Below are 26707 nucleotides of genomic sequence, written 5' to 3' on the forward strand. Positions count from 1 at the left end.
TCTTCTCCCACTTCCATCAGGAGAGGCTATTTATTTTTCTTTAATCTAAATATGATTTTTGTACTTTTTATATCAATTTCATGATTGAGATTTGAGAAGACATGCAGGAGATCATTCCCATACTCGCATATACTTTTCATAAATTCTTGCAAGAGGCAGCCTTAACATCATTAGCTTGAGATTGTTCTATATTTTTTCTTTATTTAGTTATCGTCTTAAAACACATTGCTTTCAATAGTTTGCTTTTACATGCTTGAGAAATTGGCCCATTGCTATAGTTATACATAGTGAAATTAGGTGATATGTTGTTTTGTAATGCTTTTGTTTTTCTTGGTATTTCTTTTGTCACAATATATATGATGGTATTATTCTTATAATATAAATAATGAGATGTAATTTTCAGAAACTTTAGGGGGTTGTCCACGTGCCCAGCGGGTGGTTGTGAGGGTTCTAAGTTGAAGGCACCAAATCAAACCCTACTGGCGCACGGGTGTGTCCGTAGCTTTCAAAGGTGGGCCACGTAAGGCATGGTGGTTGTGGGACCCTACCCTGAGTTTTCCTTGCTTCGGGGAAGGTTCTATCATTAAAAAAAATTCAGATCCAATTGTTGATCTAAAAAATTTCAGATCCATTCAGATATTGATACATTTTATGTATAAATGGAGTCAAACCACTGTCAACCGGATATGGTTTTCTCTACAAATTCTAACTGCGTGGATGACAATCTCCTAGTTTGAAAGGTGTTTCAGTCATTTTATGTCACTGATCATTAAGTGCTATTTCACAAAGATACTCGGACACGATGACACAGGATGCATATTTGATTAATAAGTTCAAATTTTTTCCAAATATGGCATGTTCGGATACAAGTTTTTTAAAATTTATCTTTTAATATACATGCTTTTAAGAAAAATCAATTTATTTTATATTTAGGTATTTATATATTTATTAATTTTATTTATTCTCATAATAAAATTCCGACATAAGATTTACTTACAGAGCCAGCCATACGGATGGGCCGCTTATCATTCTAGTACATTTATAATAATTTATCAACTTTTTTAAATTAATTCAAATCAAGGGATCAAGTGTTGAAATTTATCTCTCTCTCTCAGTTAGGCCTCCTCTTTCAACAAGGATTATTTCTTTTTCTTTTTTCCCTGTAATTTAATTTTTCATTTTTCATTATTATTACTATTTCTTGTTCTTGGTTATGCAGAGTTATTTAGCTTTCTAAGTGATAAGTAATGAATCAAACTTATTCGAATGTTTGAATTTTTTTCACATGTTATTTTAGGTGAAATCCAATCAAGTTTGATACAGGAAATCTGAAAGCCAGTTTTTATTTTCTTATTTTTTTGTTTTGTTGCTGTGGAAATCTTCCTATAGTTCAAAATTATGGTGTGAATTATTGTTTGATTATTCAAATTTCATAACTTTTGTGCAGTTTGAATCAGGGTTACTGAAAGCGCCATAGGACATAGGGAAGCATGCTTCTCCGTACTATGTTTCGAAAGCGCGAAAAGTGGCACTTCCGAAACGTGCTGGGAAGCGCCAAGAAAATTGGGAAGCACACTTCTAGATTTAGGAAAAGTATGCTTCCCATTTAGGAGAAGCTTGCTTTCCCTTCTTTTTCATTTTTTTTGTGTTTTCATTTTTATTTTTCACTCTTTTTCTCTTTTTTTGCTTCCCCCTCGCCTCCTAAGTCGCTTCCAAGTCACTTCTCTTCTCGCTTCTGAGACAATTCCTAGTTCGCTTTCAAGTCGTCCCGTGCTTCACACTTCCTAAAATTTTGGAAGTGCCTCGCTTCCTGCTCCTGCTTTCGGAATTGCTTCTCGCTCCCACTTCCCCAGCTGGCAACTCTGGTATGAATTGTAAGCATATGTTTTTGGAATTTTGGTGATTTGAATTGTGGCTTGGTTGGTCGATTGGTTTGTGATTTTTGTGAGTTGTGAAACCAATTACATGATGGAAAAAAGTGTAAAGTTTCTTACAAGGATTTGCAGGAATTCTTCATCCCAATAATTTGAGCTTTTCTAGTTGTGAATGCTGTGACTATTAGTAACTGGAGGTTTGATGCTATTTAAATTGTTGATCGGATGAATTTTCACGAAATTGGTATAAATTATTCCCATATGTTTGAGATGACCAGAAATTTTGAAGGTTTAAACATGAATTGATTGCTTTTTTGATGAATTGAAAGTAAGAGGATCTTATTAGTGTGGGATATTTTATATGGCCTTTCATAACTTATTAATGAAATTCATGGATATTCAAATATAGGCATGATTATGCTCATCAACTGTTTTGGTATTATATGCAACTATGACTTGTATAAGATCTTATCATGGTTTTACCAGTTTTAGTTATAGGATGAATTCTAGAAACTTATATAATGTTTTAAAATTTGGACACGAGAAAAATCCCCAACCTCAAAACTTTGGATACATTACTTTTGATGTCTTACAAATCAGGTTTGGGGCATAAGCCTGAGTGAGTTGGGGTGATGCAGTGTATCTTATTCTTTTTCTACAGTAGTGTTTCTTGAAGATGAGACCTACTCACGACATTAGTATGGAGAAATCACCCAAAGACCCAGCAGAGACCATGAAACATGTGTTATACATGCTTGTAATATATTTGTCATTGCCTCTCTGCTAGTTGGGCAATTTTATGTGTAGGGACATGTAGTACTATTGAGCGGCAATGATTAATAATCACACTCGTTAGTAGCCTTCTAGATAAGATTGATTATGTGAACTTTGGTCTTAGACAATCAGTGTGTCCTATATTGATACCGTATGTCTATGCACTGAGTGAGCAAAGCTATTTTAATGCTCGAAATGGTAACTAGTGTGAGCGCACCAGTCCTCTAGTACATTTTTCAATGTAGTCTCAGTCATAGTGACAAAAGTTTAAAACGACAATTTCTCGACAATGAATTTTTCAAGAGATTTTCAACTTTTTGAATATTTCTCAAGTTTTTTCAACAAATTCTCAGGAAAATATTAAAAAATCAAATAAATTCTCAAAAAATCTATAAGAAATAAAAAAAATAAAATAAAATAAAATAATTTTACATGCAAAAAAATACAAAATCTATTTTCAATCTCACTAACCATATCTAAGAAGTATCAAACATCAAATAAGTATCAAGCATGTGCATCAAATGTACTTCCATTCAAATAATTATCAAGCATGTACATTAAATGTACTTCCATTCAAATAAGTATCAAGCATCAACTAAATCATCATACATTAAGTATCATTAATGTCGTCATATACAATAGGTCGAGAATCTTTTGCATCTTTTTCAGCTGAAGTCTTCTGCATGTGCATGTTTATGCGCACATAAACTAAATTAGTAAGAGTTGTTGGCTCAAGACGGTTTCTCTTTTTGGTATGTGCTGCTTCAAATGCACTCTAATTTTGTTCATATGCAGATGCACTGCATGGTTGATTAAGTATTTTAATTACTATATTTTACAAAATAGGTACATTTTCTCCACTCATTTCTCACCATATCCCTGATGAAAACAAAAGCAAGTAATGAGAAATTGATAATATATTTTAAAATAAAAAATTTATAAAATGCAAATCAAAATTTGCAGTACGAAGATGAGATATTGTAATCTCATTAAAGATCTTTGGATCATTTGAATGATAATAAGTCAATTATGAAGTAAGCTCGTTCTTGTTATCTTCTTTATCAACCATCTTTTTTATCATTTTCTTCAATCCTTCTATGATTTTGTTATTCATCTTCACAAGACCCTTATTAAAAAGTTATGGATTTAAATACCCAATAACAACATATAAGCTATGTCACATGGGTGCGGGTGTGAGTGCGGGTGCGGGTGCGACACGGGTGCGGCGCAATTTTAAAAATTTTGGACAAAGGGGACTCGGCTATATATATATATATTAAAAAAAAGTGCGTGACTGTGCAAACAACACAGTCTGTGCACAACACAATCACTGTGACTGTGCACTGTGTGCACAGTGCACAACAGTGACTGCATAGCACAGTCACTGTGACTGTGCACAACAGTGACTGCACAGTGCACAACAGTGACTGCACAACACAGTCACTATGACTGTGCATAATGCACAACAGTGACTGCACAGTGCTGTGACAGTGCACAACACCGTCACTCTGACTGTGCACAACACAACAATGACTGCACAACACAACTGTGACTGTGCATAGTGCACATCACAACAGTGACTGTGACTTTGCACAACACAGAATTTTCTTTTTAAAATTCTCAGCCCATAATTTTAAAAAAAAAAAAATCCAAAAAATGGACCAAAATGACCATGGGTGCGTTGACTGCACCCAGTGTCGGGTTGATCGAGTTCGAGTCGCACCCGTGTCAGTGCGTGTCGACGCGGGTGCGTCGACCTTGGAGCCGAGTTCGTGTGACATAGCATATAAGCCACTTCTCAAGTTAACCTCCCATCTATCGTCAAAGATATCCCATATTAGTAGATACTTATTTACTTGGCATTTATAAAAACTTTTTATTTCTTTTTTAACATAATTTATGCCTTTTGTACCATCTTAAAAAGTTTTATAAATGTTTCTGTTGTTGCTATTATTTCTTTTCCATTTTTTCAAAACTCCTCTCCTTGTATAATATCAATTACATTTTTTTCTTCTCTTCCTTTCTTAACCTTTTCTAAATTTCTTTATTCAGAATAAGCAACTAAAAACCTCAACTTATCTTTTATTTTCAATATAGATTGCAAACATAAAAAATTAGTAGCAAAATTAGTAGCCCAGGCCTTTGTATCTCTCTATCATTTGTATAATTTTTCATAAGTTACAAAATTGATTGTGATTCGTACATGAAGCTTGTAATCCTTTTTGTATTTAATAATGTATGAGAGAAATTAGGTAATCTATCACAATCTTTAAACATTAAATCAATACAGTGTGCAACACAAGATGATAAATATGAGGGTATCCTACCTAAACTACAACCCTTGCTTTCAAGTAATTTGAGCCATTATTTATCACAAATTGAACTACTTTGTCTAATCCAAATTCTTCAATAGTAGCTGATATATACTCCTCAATATATTCACCAGTTTTTGGCCTTTTAGCATATTTAGATTTTAAAAATATTGTGCCTTTAGGGCATGAGGCCAAAATATTTATGTGTGAATGATTTTTCTTATCTGTTCATATATCATACATTAAACTGCATCTTGATATATATCATGACTTTTTTACCTTATCAATAAATGTTATAACTTGTCTTTTTAGGTTTTGAAGTCATTTTGTTATAATTGTTTCACTACTTGGAGAGGTATAACCAAGTCCATAATTTGCGTTGGCATTAACCAACTCCTTAAATGCGTCATTTCTAGCTAACCTAAAAGGCAAATTGTTCATAACAATACATTTCACTATACACATATCTGCATGTTTTTTCTCCTTTTTTATAAAAGCATTTATGGTGTTTTGTTGATCTAATAAGCTGAAACTTGACATATGAACCATACTTACAACTAAAGAAGTAGAAGAAATTCCTATAGAAGTAGAATTTGAGTCGCTTCAAGTAGGAGACAAATAACTTGTGAGCTTTGATTTTTTCACTGATGGCTTGGACTCCAATTGATGAATTGAAGCTAATGCTAGATATTTCACATTTGACATTACGCGCCCACATGCAACAGTGCTTTATTTGGTATGCTTGCAAGATGATACTTAAATTGTGTTATTCCTCTATTAAATTCTTTGTTACAATAGTTGCAAAGTAATCGACCAGTTGATTGTAGTGTAGCATGGTTTCATAATGCATCTTTAGGTCTTCCCTTCTTTTTTCCTACAGAGAATGATAAAAGTAAAATAAATGATATGAATAAATATAAAACTAACTATAGGCTGAATTTAGGAGGGGCACCCAAATGGCTCGAAATTAAGTGCCTAATGATGGATTCAATAATATTAAATTAAAATAACAATGCTGTAGAAAATTCACAATATTAAAACAACCCTTGTTCACAACAGTCCTAAACATTAAACATTTAAAGTTTTATCACAACAAATAAGGCGGGGCCCAGTTGAGTCTTGGATAAAAGAAGATGTATCATACTAGTGGACTGCATGGGTGGTTGGATCTACAAGATTGATTACAAGGTGACTGGGAATAGTGCAGATTGTTTGATGTCTAGAAAGAAGTTGATTGTGGTTGTGGTTCATCTCTTTTTTTTTAATTACATCACAAAATCCCATGGCCTGCCCTGGTTGGCATAATGGACTTATCCTGTTATTCAATCTAAGGCAGCATGGTTTTACATATTTTTTGTTGTTGAGATTATTGGATGTAGGAAATGGGAAGAAACTTCAATTGTGAAGGAGGAAGCATAAAGAAGAAACTGAAGAGCATGTTATACTGTATAGTAGCCTAAAAATAAACTATGAAAATTGATTCATGTCAAAACATTCCCTATATGATTGCTTCTCTGGATTATTTGCACCAAGTCAACAACTCTTTATTTTTATGTTTAAAGCTGAATCTTCTCACGCTTGAACAGGCAAAACATGCCTTGTCTTTGTTTAAAATGAAGTAGTCTAGATCCTAGCAAACTTGTGGCCAGTTCTTGACAATACCTTGACTTACATCACAAGCATTGAAGATTTTATTATGCAGCTACAACCAACTATTAAAATGTTTGCGTTGTGTAGTTTTGTGCACTTTTTATTATCATATTTATTCTTGTGTGATGAATATGGATGGACTTTACCAGATTGTGAAAGTCTCAGTTCTGGATTAGGGAAAATAAACATTGAGTCACAATGAGTGGCTTAAAAAGGAAAATATGGGGAGAACTTTAAGTGACACAAGTAGCATTTTGCATGCTCGAACATCAAACAAAAATTGTAAACATCAAACGAATCACACATCAAAACACACCAAAACATTTAGCAGAATGCGTCAAAACACATCAAACATGAAACATCAAAACATTAAATGAGTCACACATCGAACATCAAACAGAACATTTTTCATGCTCTAATTATCGAAAAATCTGCTAAATGCATCACCGAAAACCCGAAATCGTTGACGTCGGTGGTTGAAATCCCTCTCTGTAAAACTCCCTTTTGCAGTCTGTAGCAAACAAAAAAAAAAATTGATGAGTCACTAGACTCACTACGATCGAAACCCCTCTCCCTCGGTCTCTCACTCACCGTTGTTGAGTCACTGGTGACTGAGTGAATTGTTAAAATGTAAACTGTAATATATATATATATATATTATTTAATATTATTATATTTTCTTTTATTATTTTCTTTTTCTATTTTTTTTTATTTTCTTTTTTAGCATCTAGTTCAATAGAAACTAGATATTTGATCCAGTCAAGTTCCTGTTGGAACTTGACTGTGCAAATAGCTGTTGGACTGTAGTCCAACAGCTATGATAAATGTTGTTGGACTGTAGTCCAACAACTATAATAAGAGACGTTGGACTATAGTCCAACGTCTCTTTTGGAGAGCTCAAAATGAGCTCTCCTCTCTCTTCCACTTTTTTGTATATATAGGGGTGAACCCCTTCAATGTAAATTACTATGCTTCTTAAGCATTTTGTTCACGAATAAAGTATTATTTATTTTTCAAGCATTCTTCCTTTTATACCCTTTCAAGGGTCATGCTTGTAGTGTCTCCAATAGACACTTGTTTGTGAGTTATTCGTGCATTTGTTGAAGACCACCATTTCATTACATGAATCAGCGAAGAGGGAGAGAGAGAGACTAAAATGAGGATAAGGGAAGAGGGAGCAAGAGAGAGAGAGAGAGATGCACCGGTTTCTAGCTGTCTGCTCGCAGTCGTCGCTTGCTGTCGCCCCTCGCAGAGAAGCTCAGAGACTCGGTAGGGTTTCAATACATTGGCAACACTCTATAAAGCAAAACAAGTAATACTCATTTTTGAGTTTTGAAAGAACCGTGGAAAACAAAAAAAACATAAAAAGTGATACAAAAATCTCAGCGATATATCGCGAGATTTACTAAATCTCGTGATATTTTCATGAGAAATTGTCAAAAAAAATTCTCGCGAGATCTAGCCGTTTAAAACTTTTGAAGTTTTTCCCGCATTTTTTTTGCGAGATTTTCATAAATATCGCGATATTTGTCACCATGGTCTCAATTAGATACTAGTAAATATGCATATATTGAGTCAAAGTTGTGATTTTCCAAACAAGTTTTTCATAAATCTTGTTTTTGGGACATGTTTATAATTATTGTGTTTATTAAATTTTATTTTTTGTATCACTAAATTCTTTACAACTTTTAGAGTCTTATTTTAATTTAAAATATTACTTAATAAGGGATGGTCTTGTCAATTAAGAAAGTGTGGCTGGAGGTTGACATCAACTAGGACTCATTTTCTCAATAAAAGACTGAAGTCTCCATACTTTATAAACGAAGGGTCTCACCCTACAGAAGAAAAATGGAGAAATCCTTTTGGATAGCCTTGTACTATACAGCCAAGAGGTAAGCCCAGATCCTCATTCGGTGTGCTCCTAAACCTAGGGTGGACACAAAAGCTTGAGCCTCTTTTTATTGTTGTTCAAGTTAAAGTAAGTTGATTTAGTCTTATGCTTCATTTCTTTTTCAATCAACATGAATTTGGGAGCTTTGGATGGTAAAATATATGTTTTCTCTTCCTTTCTTGATATTATTAATTTATGTATATTATTTATTCAAATTCATGTTTGGATCCTATACATATATTTGGTTTGAATCATACCTAGCACTTGAAATAGTCAACTTGCGGAAGCATAATTTCGCATTTGTATATAGAATTCATCGATTTTTGATGTGTTGGAAAGCTTATTCAATTCTCTAAATTCTGTCTTTTTAAGATAAAAGCAAATTCTCATCTTTTATGTCCGAAATTGCATGGCAATAAAATGGTTTCTGTTTTGGCATATTCGGTTGCTTATTTTAATAAACTTGATAATCATATTTATGATTGTTGACTATAATCATATATTTGTTTCTAATTGCTATTATTTGAAATTTGATTCATCTATATAAGCGTAGATATTTCATTGATTATTCATGATAATATATTCTAATTTAGAACACTAACATGTCATGTGAATCATTTATAAAAGTGTATGGTGTATCTCGTTACTATAATTATTTCAATCTATATTTAATTACTCGATTGATAATATTGCTTATAGTATATCCAACTAGAATGCCTGTAATAGGAAGCATGGGACGTTTCTCGACGTTTCTGCTAGCGATGGTGGTGCTATTCTTCTTCTTTGCTTCTTATAACATGATCAGTGTGGTGATCCACCATAGAAGGCAAGAAGCAGGTAACAGTTTAGATGGTGTGAATGATGGATGGCCAATGAAGTTTATCACTGCCATCACTAGGAAGCCAGATTCGGAGAAGAATTTTGAGAATTCGAGGGAGCCATTTCATGTGGCAGTTACGGCTGATGATTTGCCTTACAGCCAATGGCAGTGTAAGGTAATGTACTATTGGTATAAGAAGATGAAGGATCGTCCCGGGTCTGCAATGGGAGGATTCACAAGAGTTCTGCATTCGAGGAGGCCTGATAATCTGATGGACGAGATCCCGACTTTCGTAGTTGATCCTTTCCCACCAGGTCAGGACAGGGTAAGCATTAGGCAAGCTTTTCTTTTTTCATGTTTTTGAGTTCATGTCCTGCAAGGCTGCAATAATTTTCTGGCAGCGTATGAATCTGGTTGTGCTTTTCTGGATTGATATTGGATTTGAAATAGAATCTCAGGGTCTGCACACTTGAATTGAGTGTCTTGCTGCTTGAAATGGTGATTTGGTAGGGCTATATTGTGTTAAACAGACCATGGGCATTTGTGCAATGGCTGCAGAAGGCACCAATTGAGGAGGAGTAAGAGTTTGCTTAATGTGTCTCCATCTTTCCATTATTTGTTTCTTCCAAGTTTATAACTAAATGATGGTTGTCTGTTCTTTCATCTGGACCATGCAAACTGCAGCTACATAATGATGGCAGAGCCTGATCATATATTTGTGACTCCATTGCCAAACTTAGCAAGAGGTGATTCGCCGGCAGCGTTTCCATTTTCCTACATCAAGCCAAAGGAGAATGAAAAGCTGATTCGGAAGTTCTACCCAGAAGAGAAGGGGCCGGTAACAAATATAGATCCTGTTGGCAACTCTCCTGTAATCATCAAGAAGGTGACCTTTCTTTCTTATACTATGGCTAAAAGTTATTTTTACCCTTATGGTTGTTGCTTATTGATATTATCACATTATTACCAATGCTAGTATTGGTTGTGGATTCAGTCCACCATTGTTTACTTCACCCTTATGTTTGATATTTTAAACTCTGAAAAGTGATTTTGTTAGAGGCGCTAAGCTGGTTGGCTATTTCAGTCTCAACTGGAAAATATTGCCCCTACTTGGATGAATGTTTCACTGAGAATGAAGGATGATGAAGAGACTGACAAAGCTTTTGGATGGATTCTGGAAATGTACGGAAACCTTTTTTCTCTTCTGCACTTCCTGTAATGGTTCAATATTTTGCACCTGATCATGTTTGTTGCTCAATTGGTCTACTGTTTCTTATTGAACACAGGTATGCTTATGCTGTAGCATCTAGCTTGCATGGTGTGCGGCATATTCTTCGGAAAGATTTTATGATACAGGTTTTTACCATTATCCAAGTTTCAATTTCAACTTAGATATGGCCATAGTTTATGAACGTGAATATTCATTTGATGGTCACATTTGGAAGCAAGGGTTAAGGAGGATTTACACTTGATTTTTTCAGCCACCTTGGGATTTGGAGGTCAATAAAACGTTCATTATACATTATACTTATGACTGTTCCTATAATATGAAGGTAATATCACTATGCTTTTATGTTTTCCTGTTTGAAGCAAGTTAAAATGTGTTTTATGATTGACTGGCTGGCTGTCTTTCTGTAAGTTTGCTTATGAATTGCAATCATTGGGTGCTTTATATTGTGAAATAATGGACTTGTAATTGCTTGTCTTATGGTGCCAGAATTGGAATTCATACATGTTCTTGGTATTAGTTTGACATGTCTTTCATTCAGTTTGATGAACTTTTGCTTATTCAGGGAGAGCTGACATATGGAAAAAAGGCAGATTGGCAATTTGATAAAAGATTCTATCGCTATGGTCCTCCAAAAAAATTGCCTTTGCCACCTCCTGGAGTTCCTGAAAGTGTGGTATGTTGTGTTTTTTCTTTCTTGAAAGTTATCTGATTTTATCTTAATTTAGAAATTAAAATAGGATTCAGCAAATAAATTACCGTTTCTGGGTTTCTTGTCCTCTACCAGTCCCAAGCAACTCGACCTTATGTTACCATATTGTGTATAAACAACTTCAAACCAAAGCTACTCTAAGGGCACATTTACTTGGCCCCAAATGAGAATCACTCTCGCAGTTGTGAGAGAAGGATTCAAATTTGCCGCATATTCTCACATTGAAGCAAATGTGTGGACCAGTGAGTAATGGATATTTTCGGTTCTTTACTCACATCTTCTGAGATTCAAAATCACTGTGTTGGTCCTGTGATTTCAAATCACATGATTCATTTTCACATTGACAAGTCAAGCAAATGTGCCCTGAGCAATGTTTCATTCATCTTTTCCTGGCTGAAGGATTACACTGATTCTTTATATATTTCTATTACTAATTTCATCCGCTAAATTGTACAGGAATAATTTTCTACTAACTTTCATGAGAAGAATTTCAATGTATTCATTGTTTATATGTTGAAATTCTATTGTAGTAATAGGTGTTACAATTTGTAGGTTGTGTGAAGACAAGGAATTTAAATGTCTATTGAGTGCTGTTTTGGATCATGAATTTTGTAAAAAGTTATGAGCTGAAACAACATTATATCATTTTCCAATTCAAGTAAGAAAATCTTGTTTGACGAACATTTTCAGAATGTTAATTTAGCTTAATTATTTTGATAAGCTAATTTAGGTTAAATTTCATACTAGATTTAAATAACATTTTTTTCTTGGACAGGGCAACTTATGCACTAATTCACATAGCTTTATCTCTCTATCTAATGATTGTTTGCTTCTTTTGTCTTTTTCTTTTGTGAAAAAATTTCATAGGTGACACTGATAAAGATGCTGAATGAGGCTACAGCTAATATCTCTGATTGGCAATATGAAAAATGGTTGTTGAGGAGAATCTGGGAACAAAAATATTAATTTAGCAGAATTTTCCACCAAATAGAAGTAGTATACAAGCCATGGATCCTGATTTGTTGAAATCATGTAAGATCATAAATAAAAATGTAAAAGGGCTGTCTGATGTTAGGATCTTCAGATGCAGTAAAGGATTAGAAATGTTTCTAATCTCATTTTTTTATTAACCAAATTGGAGACCTTAATTCAGATAACTACAACAACAACAAGTTTTCTCCTTGTTCAAGATTCTATCTAAACATATATTTGTAAAATAGGATTCTTTGAACCAAGCAGCCCTTTTTGTTGTCATCGAGTCATATGAAAAAGCACATTGACAACCATTACTCCAATTCATTTTCTACAAAAATGTCATTAAGAATTGTCTTCCCTAGAAAATTGTTCATTATTCATTTTACCAGAAAGCATCCTTGGTCGGTGGGACGACTGAGTGACGAGAAAATTCGAAGTGTTTATCCTTTGCCTAAGAACAATGATCAGAATCATGCTGTCAATTGAGGAACCACTTGCTTTATGTTTATAACTATTGCACTATATGCTCACATCATGATCTTGGCAGGAGTGTAACTCACAGCTTACTTATAAGCGAATATTTTATAATCACTTTTCAAATGTTTTAATTTGTAATATTATTGAATGAACAAAACATTTTGCTGTTTTGAAAGTTACCACAATCCATTTGTCTGTGGAACCTGATCGCTGACTATTGTCAAATATCTAGCCACTTGCCTACACAATTTTTCATATATTTTTCCAAGGAAAATATTGTAAATTCATCATGTTATTTTCCCTTCACAAGAAAATCCCAAGAATAAGCTGTGACTGTGTTGCCAAATGCGTTTCTGGATCGTTACTTGTATGAATCCTGTTCCAACAAAATGACCACACACAATTTACAAATTATAGCGACAATATGAATAAATGAGGGTTTCTGGTGTGGATGTTCAATATTGTAAGTGAAACCTCTTAAAATTCACACATAGGAATAGAACCAAGCTTGATGTGCATTTTGGGGAGACCAAAAATATTACATTTGATTGTTATGTCTACATGTAACAATGCAGTTATAAATAGTTCGACAGGCTACAGGGCACTTTGCCAGATGAGTTGATACTAACCAACAAAGAAATCATCTTAAGTGATGAAGAGTTGGTCTAGCAATCTGTGACATCAAGAAGAGAGAAATAATGACTTTATGAAGGGTTATGATCCTACTTCAAAGTCCCAACAGACTAAAAGTGCTGTAGGCTACTTTTGCCATGTCGACCTTACCCTTTACACATTCAGATGCTCAGAAACAGATGGCAAACAAATCCTTGTCTCATCAAAAATATAATTATTTTCAGCTTCATTTCATAATAACAAATAAGATTCTAGGATCCAGAAAAAATTAGATCCTACTTCAATCAACATTTAAGCATAGAGTTGCTTATTATTCAAACGTTCGCTCTAAATAACCACAGCTTCAATTGATAGTTACAAATAAAAGCAGCACAGACCTACCTATGCCGTCCGCTTCACTCAAGGACGAAGCATTCTTTAAATAAGGTGAACCAAATCAATTATAGAAAAAGGCTCAGCTACCATAAAAATCTTGAGGTGTTTTCCTTTCTTGTTTCCTTTGCCCAACTTACTCTGGTTTTATTAACTTGCACCACCACCTTCAGATCTTGGCTTGTCAAGATCCACAGGGAACTTAATTTTTGACAGACTGCAAACTGTTCATGTTATGAACAAAGCTCAAATGCACCCCTTTAAAGTGAATTTTGAGTAGATTCTAACTTGCTGCTCAAACTTGGCATTTTTCAATTAACATGTTATGAGAAAGATCAAACATTGCAAATGAATTATATTGTTCTATAGTACTTTCAAACACAGGCTTGCATTGCAAATTTGCATAACAAAGTTTACAAATATAATAGACCTCAGACGCATTTCAAGCTCTTTATTTATGGAGAACATGTATACCTCTCCTTGGATGCCGGCCCATCAGAGAGTCGTTACAGATACCCTTCTAGTGTTGCTTACAAACTTATTCATAGCCTGGTTAGGCCAAGACTAAGCTAACAATAAATGTTTGGCCCAGGGTCCACCCCAAATTGGCCGCAAAACCTTGTATAGTATCCGACCCGGCTCTCAACTTGGCCGGCGTTTCTTCCATTGCATTCCTGCTGGCCGTTTATAGCTCTGATGGTGGAACCAAATCTACCACTAGTGGTGATCCCATTGTGACAGTCACTGTTTTGCATCCAAAACCAAACTGCAGTCTTGAAATATATGATGGAGTCCTGCCATAATTTTCATTCAATTACAGGGAGAATTCGGAGAAACTCCTTTATCTACATGTGCCATAGTCAAATAGTGGTTATCACATATAATAACACTGTGCCTTTGCCGTCCATCTAGGACAACAGTGATGTCCTAGATTGATTCTGTTGTCCATCTTTTAGATGGACAGGATGGACCACAATATTGACAGTTAAAATGTTAATAAAATGGCCAGGGTTTTTTTAGATTACCCATCAGAATTTAAAAAATATCTTATCCTTGGACATGTGATGTCAGAGGATTTATGTTGATCTTAACTGCCCAACTGATGCATCTGGATGATTAGGACTAGTATAATTGCAGATGAGAATATGAATTATTCTTTGCTGTTGGTTGGACAGCTATGATTAAATGTAAAATGAATCCCATCAGCAAACAAGGTGTTGATAACCGTTTCAGAATTATTGTTTAGACAGTTCATGTCATTCATCGAAACAAGTTATATGTTCCCCCTCCCCCCGAAGACAGCCGTTAGCTACATCTCGTGTTCGGGGGTCCCAATGAGCGCCATGTATGTAAGCACATGCAGCTCGCATCCCCATGTTTGTCAGCATCAGTTAGCGTCGGAGTCCGGTGCGGTTGCAAAGACTTAAGTACTCCAATGATGGTTATTTAAGACCTAATCCCTACACTGCAGGATTATCCGAGAAAGGAATCCCCCATGAAGAAGGTCATGAACATCAACCCTCTCTCTCTCTTCCTTCTCTTTCTGCCTCTGTGCACATCCAACAAACGATTCTACACTGCTCCATCAAGCACCGACTGACCTGCACACTAACTGTAACATGGTTCAACTTGATGACTTGTGGAGCTTGATTCAGAGTTTTTGCCCTTATAGGAGGGGGGTTCTGGGGCTCCCCCCGGCGTGAAATTTTCATATTGGTTCTTATTTTATTTTTAGGAATTCTAAATCATAAAACTTTTACTTTGGATCTTCTAGTTGGATCTGATCCAAATTCAAATTAAATCCAAACTCTACAATAACACTTTAATAAAAAAATTCTTAATTTAAATTCATAGTTTAATGAATAATTCAAATGTAATTATTTACTTAAGGTTAATTAGATATAATTTATCATTAATTGTGATTAATTAACAAATAAACACTAATTTAATTACTCTGACCAATTAATGCCTTAATTTCTAGTTCTAAAAATATGAATACTTCTTAATTAGCCAAGATAAATATTAAATCAATATTTTCGACTGCTAACCAAGTGATGAGTGATTTTGCCCTAGTCTCTACCTTGGTAATTGCAGCCATTGGGATTCTGCATGGATCCCACGGTAGAATCTCTATAAATACTAGGAAAAACAAAAATAGAAAAGAATAGAAATAATAACATTCTTTTAGATTACCAAATTTGTGAGTCTTAACATGACTAAAGGAAGTCAATGATCATACTTGAAAACTTTTTTTTGAGAAGAGGGTTAGACCAATCTCAACCCTCCATCTGTCGAACTTTTTTTTGGCCCTTGTATAAATTCTTTCTTTTCTCTCCCTCTTGTAACTGTCGAAAAAGAGCAATAAAGTGTTTTGTTTGATCATGGTGCTCATATGTTTCCTTCGGTTGTTTCTTGCTCGAGGTTTTCGTAACACCTTTTTTGGCGATTTTCTGTTTTTTTTTGCTACGCGATTTTTGTAAATCGCCACTTGATTTAACGATTTTCTATTTTTTTTGCTATGTGATTTTCGTAAATTGCTACTCGATTTAGCGATTTGCCATTTTTTTCGCTACGCGATTTTTGTAAATCGCTACTCGATATAGCGATTTACGAAAATCACATAGCGATTTGCCATTTATTTATTTTTTTGCTACATGGTTTTCATAAATCGCTACTCGATTTTGTGATTTGCCATTTTTTTGTGCTACGCAATTTTCGTAAATCGCGATGCTGAACACCACCCCCTTGAGCACGATCTTCGTCGTGATAAGGTTGTAGTCGCCAGCCGTCCCGATGGCAGTCTTGAGGTCCGTGATGGGGAAGCCGGAGAGGAACGTGCCATTCCCGACACCCGTGTTGAGCAACGTCAGGGTGGCCTAGAAGGCATAGCCCTGATCGGAAGTATTGCCGACATAAGGGGTAGACGGATTGTACTTTGAAAGACTCCGTTGTAGGTGTACTGAAGAAAGATTTCATTGTAGGTGTCCCTCGAAGGCGGAGGAGGGGCCGCCGCAGTCGGTTGCCCGTTGGATGAGGGCAGCATTCTCGCTACTGCTAGCAGAAAGAGGATGACGATCACCATCGGATCGCCGACTCTTTGCCTCCCTTAATTTCTTCTCTAGAGAGAGACAAAGAGGGTTTTACAGTGTTTCACAAAGAAGGAAGAAGAAGAAGATGACGATGAAAAGTTCAAACAGAAAAAAAAAGAGCGCTTCAGATTCGTTTCGTTGTTTAGACTTTGAAGAGTCAACATCATCCTCGACTTTTTGGATGAAGGACATTTTTATCCTTTTTTTGAACCGTTGTTTCCCTTTTTTTGAATGAAAGACATTTTTGTCATTTTCTCAAACCGTCGTTTCATGGCAAGAATAGCAAGAAAGGGTACTTAAGTCTTTGCAACCACACCGGTCTTCGATGCTAAGTGATGCTGACACACACGAGAATATGAGTCCCATGTGCTTACATACGTGGCGCTCATTCGGACCCCCGAACACCCTCTCATCATTCATACATAGTCTTTTGATCTAAGATTTGGATTGTTTCATGTTTAAACAGTAGCATATTGCTCCATGAAGCTAAGATCCAAAATATGGAATAAGCAAGTGTTTCCACAACTCTACCACCCTATCAATTCTGTTCCACTTAATCCCTCGTTTATAGCTGCATATCTTTCTGACTAGGAATGGGAACTACAGTGAAGCTACCTTTGTCTTATTAATGCATGGTCTATCCACATGCGCAAGATTTTTATCGGGGCAGATCAGCTCATATTCTATATAATCCATTCATTGGTTATATTCAATCCCAACTGCACATCTCACTTGATGGAGATGCACTCGAGCACCACTCATAAAGTTCCCAACTAAGATAATTGGTTGTGGACCTGTGGTAAGGATTGGTTATATTCAATCCCAACTGCACATCTCACTTGTGGTAAGGATTGAATATAACTGATGATTGGTTGTGCACAATATGAGCTGATGTACCCCGGATTTTTATCAATTACAAGGAGACGAGAGGATAAGACTCAAAGATGTTTACTTCCTCTTTTGTTTCCTGAAGTCTCGATGAGGTTGTTGACCTCATTTGATGAGATTGATGATAGGAGTGGACGCTGCATGAGGTTGTTGGGAAGCAATCTCATTTGACGAGCTACACGTTGCATGGGCTCCAACGTTATCATTTGAGATATATAGAGTCGGTTTCCTTAATACGCCACTGCAAGCTCAACGTGGGGTTCCACACTTTGAGCTTGTCATGAATAAGAGCAATCTAGCAAACGGAAGTGGTTTGGTGATCCCATCTGGTAGTTGGTCAGCTGAGAGCATAAATTTAACCTAAATGTGCCATTTGCCAACATTGTCCCAAACAAGTGAAAATTAATTTTCATATATTTGGTGAGAGCATGAAAAACATGGGGGGGGGGCAATTTTTTTTTAGATAAAATAAAAAATGGCTACAACTATTAATAAAAATCTATTTCATATGGACAAATCAAACTATTTGCTGCAGTCAGGGCTGGGATAGGACTGGGCTACAAAAATGGATAAAAATCTATTTCACATGGAATCAAGGTTGGGCTTTAAATTTTTTTTTTTAACTGTTTCGGAAGGCAGGGCTGGGCTTTTAAAAAAACAATTTTTTTTTAACTGTTTCGGGAGGAATTTTTTTTTGAGATAAAATAAAAAATGGCTACAATTATTAATAAAAATCTATTTCATATGGACAAATCAAACTATTTGCTGCAGTCAGGGCTGGGCCAGGACTGGGCTACAAAAATGGATAAAAATCTATTTCATATGGAATCAGGGCTGGGCTTTAAAAAAAAAAAATTAACTGTTTCGGGAGGCAGGACTGGGCTGAAGCCATGAATCTGAGCTCCTGGAGTAAAGATTTGAGCCAGAGGAGATCAGAAGTAGCACATGCTAGGGATTTGTACTCAACCTTCATTCTAGAACGAGACATTGTTTTCTGCTTGCGAGAGGACCAGAAAGTGATATTAAGACCTAGGAAAATGAAAAATCTTGTAAATTTTTTATCATCAGGGCAAGCAGCCCAGTCTGCATCTGAATAAGCACTGAGTTGTAGGGAAGCGCCTAAATTAAAGACCATGATGAAGGGTATTCTTAATATAGCGCAAGATGCGTTTAACAGTAGACCAGAAAGCAGTACTGAGCTGATGCAATAATGACAAATGCAACGTCAGGTTAGATCCAGTGATGGTGAGGTATTGTAAATCTCCAATAATGATGTGATACAAAGAGACATCATAAAATAACAGTCTTCATGTGATAAGTTAGTGCTGGAGCTTAGAGGAGTGAAAATGAGCTTTGCATCAGCCATTGATGCCTTGCAAAGCAGACTTAGAGCATATGTACACTGACATAGGTGAAGACCTATGGAAGGGTACGTAGCTCACCTTTGATACCATGGAAGAAGAGCTATCAAACTTAAAAACTCTGATTTTCTCTCTTTTCCACCAAGATATCAAAGACTTTCTATTAATAATGAATAATTTGGATACAATACATATCTAGAAAAAGTCTAGATTCATATGCAAGACAATAGGAAATCACATACAAGGATATTACAAGCCAAGCCACAAGCTGCTTGTGAAGGTTACTGAGTCAAGCATGAGTAACAGATGCACAATTATGTTTTAAAGTGTAGAGCAGTTGCCTATTAGTGTCAATGTCAGCTCATCTGTCTCATTTACCATCCCTAGTTGTAGCATAAAGTAGATATCCTGGTTATTATGCCATAAACTTAATTTTTTAAACTGTCAGTACTTTTTGTGCTCGAGTGTTGATTTTATCATTCTCTTAGTTCACTTAAATTTGTATTTAATTAGTCTTGTTTCTGTAAACATCTTCTGGGTTTATTCTAAGATATATGATAATTTGTTTATTGTAATTGATGGTTCAGTTTGAGCCAATTATTTTTTAGTAAATGATTAAAGGAGCCAATAATAATTTCTAATTGTTTTGTAATTGATGGTTTGGTATTCAATTATTCATCTTTTTGAGTAAATGAGCATTAACCAACACTACAAAAAAATGTGAATTAGCGATGGATGCTATCCGTCGCTAAACAAATTTAGCAACGAATTAGCGACGGATAGTGTCTGTTGCATAATCCTGGTCGCTAATTAGCGCCATAACTGATCTGTCACTAATTTGCGACGGATTAGCGACGGACATGATTCATCGCGAGTTCGTCGCTAAATAAGCACTACTTTGGGTTTGCGACGGATTATATTTTGTCTCTAATTTCATCGCTAAATTAGCGACAGAATATTATCCGTCGCTAAATTAGTGATGAAATATTATCCGTCGCTAATCCGTCGCAAAATTTTAAAAATAAAATAAAAAAAGAACCATGAAGCGTGTGCCTCATACGCCTTGAGGTGCACGCCTCGAGGCGAGGCACTCCTCAAGCCGAGGTGTACACGCTAATGGCAAGATACAGGCTCTGTTCGCTTGATTTCTCTGTTTCATCATCAGGCATGGCTGATCCAGAAAACTCACCCTAACAGCCTTGCAGTGGTTCTCAAAAGACTAGTGCTAGGCAATCTCAAGAGTTCCAGCTCTAAAATTCATCCACATAACCAGTAGTAAATGAGAGAGGGACTTCAAAACATGTAATTGTGTTTCCATCAACAAAGAATGGTCTACCTGTGACCCGAGCGAAGCAAGAGGGTCATCCCTTGAGGTTTATCACTTTTGTATCACAAAGTTCAAATAAACTCTTACCATTTTTGTATGGTGGAGCTAGGACTTCTTGCAGAAGTATGGTATAAGGCAATCAATAGTTGAGAGCTTGAACATATCATATTAGAAACCCAAAACTCTTACCATTTTTCAAAATATAAACAAACAAATCATGAATCTAATCATCTGATATATTTGACAAGAAAAGAAACTTATGTCCAAACTCCAAATACATAAAATGAAGTACTAAGTATTATTTTTTAACATTGTCATCAAGTTCAACTTTGTTCAAGATAATGCATAAAAGTACTTATGCTCTGAAAAGAATGGTCTTCAAGCAGAAAATCTCCTTAAACCAGAGACTGATGGAACTAAGCAAACTTGCTACAAAACTCTTGCATAACCTGTGTTTGAATTGTAATTGAGATACCGATTCTTCACTTCTGAATGAGATAGCCGCTTCTTGACAAATTTGCAAAAGGGACGCCATAGTCTGAAGACTACGAGCCACATGGAGATAGTATACATAAACACGATAGGGAAAACAACACAAAACTTTGGCTGTCATATTTTGTGGTACTTCTGCCATTGTTCAAAATTTTGATTTTTGAAAACTCTAGACTTGTTTTCTTTAAACCACTAGTACAGTGACCAACTTCAAAATATTGAATAAGACCAACCACCCATAAACATCAGATATTAATGTTTATACCAAATGACAACTTCTGTTGCCAAAGAATTTCTGCACAATGAACATAAACAAGAAATATCATGATGTTGCAATGGACCCTAACAAGTAGCTCTTTAAACTATGTTATGAAGCTCCATTGATAAAACTGCAACTAATATTTGATTCAGAAACGTCTGAATTCCTTGAACCAAGCTTCTTCGATTTTGCAATCAAAGAACAGAAACAAAAGCCTAAATAGATTGCACAACATATCTAAAGAACAAAATTAAGAACAACTTTTCCATAACTATAATGAGCTAAAATATTGGGGCACAACTTCATATGATAATAGGGAGTTCTCCTGCCAAATCAGGAAAAAATAGAACTCAATAGCAGAAGTCAGTGGCTCAACGGATAATACTGTGAATTAAAAACAAAAACTACAAACTATAAATTGATGATATTAAGGAAAATCCAAATGATTGCACATGTTAAAAGAATAATCAACAAGGAATCCATCTGCATCACAAGCATCATTTCAAGTCTACAGTAACAATAGAAACAACATCAGTCATTCCCATACCACATGCAATGCAAATCAAGGAAAAGAAGGAAAAATATAGTTAAACAGCTAAACCCTCAACAGGAGCAAGATACATTTGGTGGAAAAAAACTCTCAAGTGCTATATCACTTGGAACAATTATCATGGAAGTTTCTCTATAATTTCCATATTCGTTTGACGGTCGATGAAACACTCTTTGGCACTTTCCTACTCTTCTTGACTGAACTCGTCCTCTGCTTCATTTTCTTAGACTTGGGAGACTCCTTTATTACACGAATTGGTCCAGGAGGTATCCCTTTCTTGAGAGCATTGCCTCTCGGCATCGTTGATGGAGGCAGCCGCAAGCTTTGCGGAGGCAAGGGACTGTGTGGCTTCCAAACCAAGCTATTCTTCATATAAAATCTCACTTTCTTTGTGCTTTTCTCCCCACTCTTCCTAGTGGCACTCATGTTAATTCCCAGTGAAACCGGACTATGGTTGACATCCTCACTACCACTCTTTGTTCTCTTCCTCTTCTTTGACACAGTACCTACCAATGAATCAGGTGAGCTTGACAAGTTTCCCTGCTCATCCAAATTCGTACTCTGCACCAACACACCATCAACACATTTCGTTCTCTTTCTCTTCTTTGAAGAGGAATATGGTAAGGAGCAATGCAGGTTGAAATGCGGAATGAAGAGGCTGTCGATCCATTTAACCTCTTCTTATTCTGGTGGGAGTGGACTGATGAGATTCCTCTGCAACATCAAACACACTAGATTAACCGAACAATAACAAGGGCAAATTCAAAGAAGAAAATGGAGAAAATAAAACCCTAATAGAATTTGAGAAAGAGAGATTTGATCCACCAAGACGCCCTCTTTTGTGTACGGGGAGTGTTTGCAGATTCACGAGATGCCCTCTCTTCTCGTGCTTCGACCGCCTAGAGCAGCACTTCGGCGACGGGTGGAAGAAGGTGGGCATCTACGACACGCTCAAGGGGTCTCTCGAGGAGATAAAGCAGCAGAAGGACATGCTTCTGGCACTCATGGAGTTGTGGTCGTAGGAGAGGAGGCTGACGTTCGAACGGGGAAGCCGATTTGGGGTAATAAGAGAGAAAATTTTGCGCCCAAGATGAGCCAGTTTAAATCGAAACTTAGCGACGGACAAATTCTGTCGCTAATTAGCGACGGATTTTGCGACGAAAAAATTTTGCCGCTCATCCGTCGCAAAGTTGCGACAAAACTTGAGACAAATTTTTTTCATTGAGAATCTGTCGTTAATTCGCGACGGAATTTGTCCGCCACTAATTCACATTTTGGCGACGACTAGTTTTCTCTAGCTAATCCGTCGCAAATTTTCAACGAAAAAAATCCCTCATAAATTTCTGTCGCTAATTAACATTTTTCTTATAGTGCAATGCCTCAAAAAGACAGGCCTGACTTCAGAATTGTTTCTTTTTTCAAACACAGAATTCACTGGCGCACTACTTGTTCTAGTGAAAATCGATAATTGGCTTAATTCCTGCGCCAGTAAAACGTTTACCGACGCGGCGTTTACTGGTGCAACTATTGCGCCAGTAAAAAAAAAATTTTTGTAGTGAAAAGAATGACAGGATAAGACTCCAGGAGGTTTACTTTCTCTTTTGTTTCCTGAAGTCTGGATGAGGTTGTTGGGAAACAACCTCATTTGACAAGCTGGACGTTGCATTGGATCCAACGGTTATCATTTGAGATAGTCTTTTGATATTGACTCACTTGGTGACTTGGACGAGTTGGTTTCCTTAACAACCTATTCTCAAAGGCATCCCTATCTGCATACCCCTCCTTGGGATTTGATCTATTTAAGTTGTTTTGATCAAATGAACTCCATAGATGTGATCTACATCGTTCATTTAGTGAAGAACGACATTTAAATCGTCGGAATTGGACTTGTGGATCAGCTTTTTTTGGCGATTCAAAAATCAACAGTTCACAAAATACAATTTTTGTTATTTAAAAAAACATAGTTTTCATTAAAAAATACAATCCAAAGGTCAATTCTTATTAAATCGGTCATATTGTCCACAAGATCAGATTTGATCAAAACAACTTGCATCATAAGATTCATAAGAGAGGTATGAAGATCGGGGATGGCAGGGGATGAGTGAAACTGAACTCCCCACTAAAGACTGTCTTCCTTGTAGTTTGTGTTTGCATAGAAATTTCTATGGCAAGATTCCATCATCTCTATCGTCATACCTGCATTAAAAGGGACACTGGGTCACGCCTACCAGGAAGGTAAAACTCCAGGTTGAGGACACGATCAACCAGCCTTACATGACCCAACGTATACCCACATGGATATCATTGTCGCAACTTCTTTTGATAGTGACCCTGCACATGGATTCAACACGTGTCCTTATCTATTGCCAACATTTCTACCACTTGGAGCCGGCTAATTTTATGTCATGAGAATTTACAGTTTTTTTCTATATACTTTATAAAAAAAAGAGGCAAGTCTATCAACGGGGCTCTGCTTGTCTGACAAGAGCAACTAGTGCATGTCACCTTGTGTTGGGATGTTGCAAGTTCGAATCCCAATGGTATATGGTTGTATAACTGATTGGGTGGGTCTATCTAACCCCAGCTTTCTCTGTCAAAAAAATAAAGTTTGACCTTGGGTCCCTTGCCCACCAGGTCTTCACCCATCTGGTAGGGGTAACTTCTGAATGTCACCAAGTTGATAGGGTATCACAAGTTTGAAACCCATGGGTGGCATCCCTTAAGTAGGGGAAACCTCAAGGGTTTTCACATTTTATCGAGGCCAGGCAATGTATGGTCAGCGATTTGGTGGGGTTTCCTTGGATTATTAAAAAAAGAAAAAAGGAAAAAAAAACTTGGCTTTATCAAGGAAAAAAAAACTTGGATTATTAAATTTTTAGTAATTTACTGTTTTTTCTTAGAGTTCTTACTTTTCTAGATATTGTTTCGCTATTTCTAGAAAACTTAGCTTGTACTTGTGCTTGAGTATCATCTACGGCATTTTAGGAACGTTATTCATTAGTTTCCTGCAACAAACTTCACTTGACTTGTGAGTAGGGGTATAAACGGGTTGGGTTTGACAGGACCCGTACCAAACCCTATAGGGTTAGGGTTTGGTGATAAATAAGAAGGTCCGATTAGAATTCATGTCGGACCTGAAAAGTCCAATTAATATATGGAGTTGGGTATGGTTTGTGAAATTTCATACCAGACCCAGAATTGACCCAAGTTTCGACAAAGATCCAGTGTTTTTTAATATAAAATGGATAAAAAAAATTATTTTACCGGGTATGGTTTGAGTTTGGTTCATGTAATCCTTATAGGATCCGGGTATGGTTTCTCTTATGATGAGTCCAATTGAACCTAGTTCCGGACTTTGTACCAGCACCTGGGCCTGAACCGAACTCAATTCGCTGACACCTCTACTTGTAAGAGTTAGTTGTCCCAGCCAGGCTGGATATTAATGGACAGATGAGACCAGATCCAGTAGAACCTGGTTTTATGGTTTACCGAAAAAGACAACACTGGATATAAAAACTTGGTTTTATGGTTAAATTTTTGAGATAAACATGTTGTATGTGGTTGTAGCTCATTTTTTATATAAGACTTTATAGGTCGATGTCAGAGCAGTCCTGAACTTTCTTATTGAAAAGCACTCAAGAGAGTCTTTCAGTATATAAAAAGAAATAAAGAACTCAAGCTATGCTATCACGCAAATAGGCTAAAGCTTATGGATTATTTTGATGCAGATTTTTCTCATGAGAGATATGAGGCAAAATTCACCTCTAATTATGTATTTACTTTAGAAGGTGAAGTAGTTGCATGATCGTACAAGAAGCAAGGGTGTATGGCATAACATACTCAAGAAGATGAATATGTAGCTTGTAACATGGAATCACTTTCTAAATTATTTGAAATTCAATATTCTTAGAGATCCAATTCAAATTTATTGTGATAACAAAGTTGTTATTTATTTAATTCATATAGGAGGTGATAACAAAGTTGTTTTTGGGATGAAGGCGTAGTAGTAGTTGTTGTTGTTGTATATAGGAGTTGATAGCTCTAAGAGTAAGCACATTGAGGTTAAATACAATATGTTCATATGCTTATGAAAAATGAAATAGAAGTTAGTTAGCACCGAAAAAATTTCACTAGACTTAGGTATGTCTAATTGATGAATATATATGTCCTAAATAGATTGTGTCAATAATATATAACTCAAGAATGTGCTTCAATGCAAAGTCCTAATAAGTAAATAAAATTATTGAAACACTAGTGGCCCCTTATAGCCAAGTGAAAAATGTAGGACTATACAACCATTGGGAAGGCCACCCTAATGATTGTTTCCCTTTCAACAGCTGGCCATGTGTTGATGTAACATTAATAACACATAACTATTAATTAACATAAATCAAATACTAATAAGTCATTACAAAACACACAGTTGCATTAACACATTCCAAGAGATGTGACTCTTGATATTGAAGGGGCATTTCTCCTTTGGGCACAACCAGTCCAGCACCCTTTGGTAGAGTATAAGTATGAGGCCAAAGAGGCTGGTTTATGTATAAAGAGCCCAGTAACTTCAATGATCACAATATCAAAAATCCATAGGACTAGAGGTTGTAATTAAAATCCAAAGCCCTCAGTGATTTACCGCGTAGCTTGTGTAACTACTCACGCCCTTCAATCCCTGTTTTCTCTATGCTTTAGCTGCGCATTCAAAGTCCGACATGAACTGCACATTCAGCAGAAACTTATTCTCATCAACAAGCATATCTGCAAATGAGCGGTTGAGGAAAAGCTAGCAAAGTTCAAGCAGAATGACGAGTGGGAGGTGGCGTTAGCAGACCTATCGTCGGAATTTATTGTCCCCCGCCCCGGTCCACTGCCAGGGTAGTGGGCTGGGCAGGGCCAGCCAGCGAGGCACCCAGCCCACAACTCTACCCTTGGGGTAGGATTAGCTTGAAGCTCTCACTAGTCAGTATAAATCGAGTCCGGATCAGGTGCAATTACATGGCACAAAATTTGTGCATTAATCACA

General features: G+C 36.2%; 1 protein-coding gene across 1 annotated transcript; it reads left to right on the forward strand.

The window, feature by feature from the left end:
• Positions 1 to 9232: 9232 nt before the first annotated feature.
• LOC149814432 (hydroxyproline O-arabinosyltransferase NOD3-like) lies at positions 9233 to 12245 on the forward strand. The gene is made up of 8 exons (XM_089989742.1): positions 9233 to 9646; positions 9832 to 9899; positions 10006 to 10207; positions 10406 to 10503; positions 10608 to 10677; positions 10803 to 10874; positions 11115 to 11225; positions 12129 to 12245. The coding sequence occupies exons 1-8, from the start codon at positions 9233 to 9235 to the stop codon at positions 12225 to 12227; spliced, it is 1134 nt and encodes a 377-aa protein (XP_089845868.1). The 3' UTR covers positions 12228 to 12245.
• Positions 12246 to 26707: the final 14462 nt, after the last annotated feature.

This window comes from Nuphar pumila, chromosome 15, assembly GCF_984573655.1.
Source record: "Nuphar pumila chromosome 15, dmNupPumi1.hap1.1, whole genome shotgun sequence".
In the NCBI taxonomy this organism is placed as follows: domain Eukaryota; kingdom Viridiplantae; phylum Streptophyta; class Magnoliopsida; order Nymphaeales; family Nymphaeaceae; genus Nuphar; species Nuphar pumila.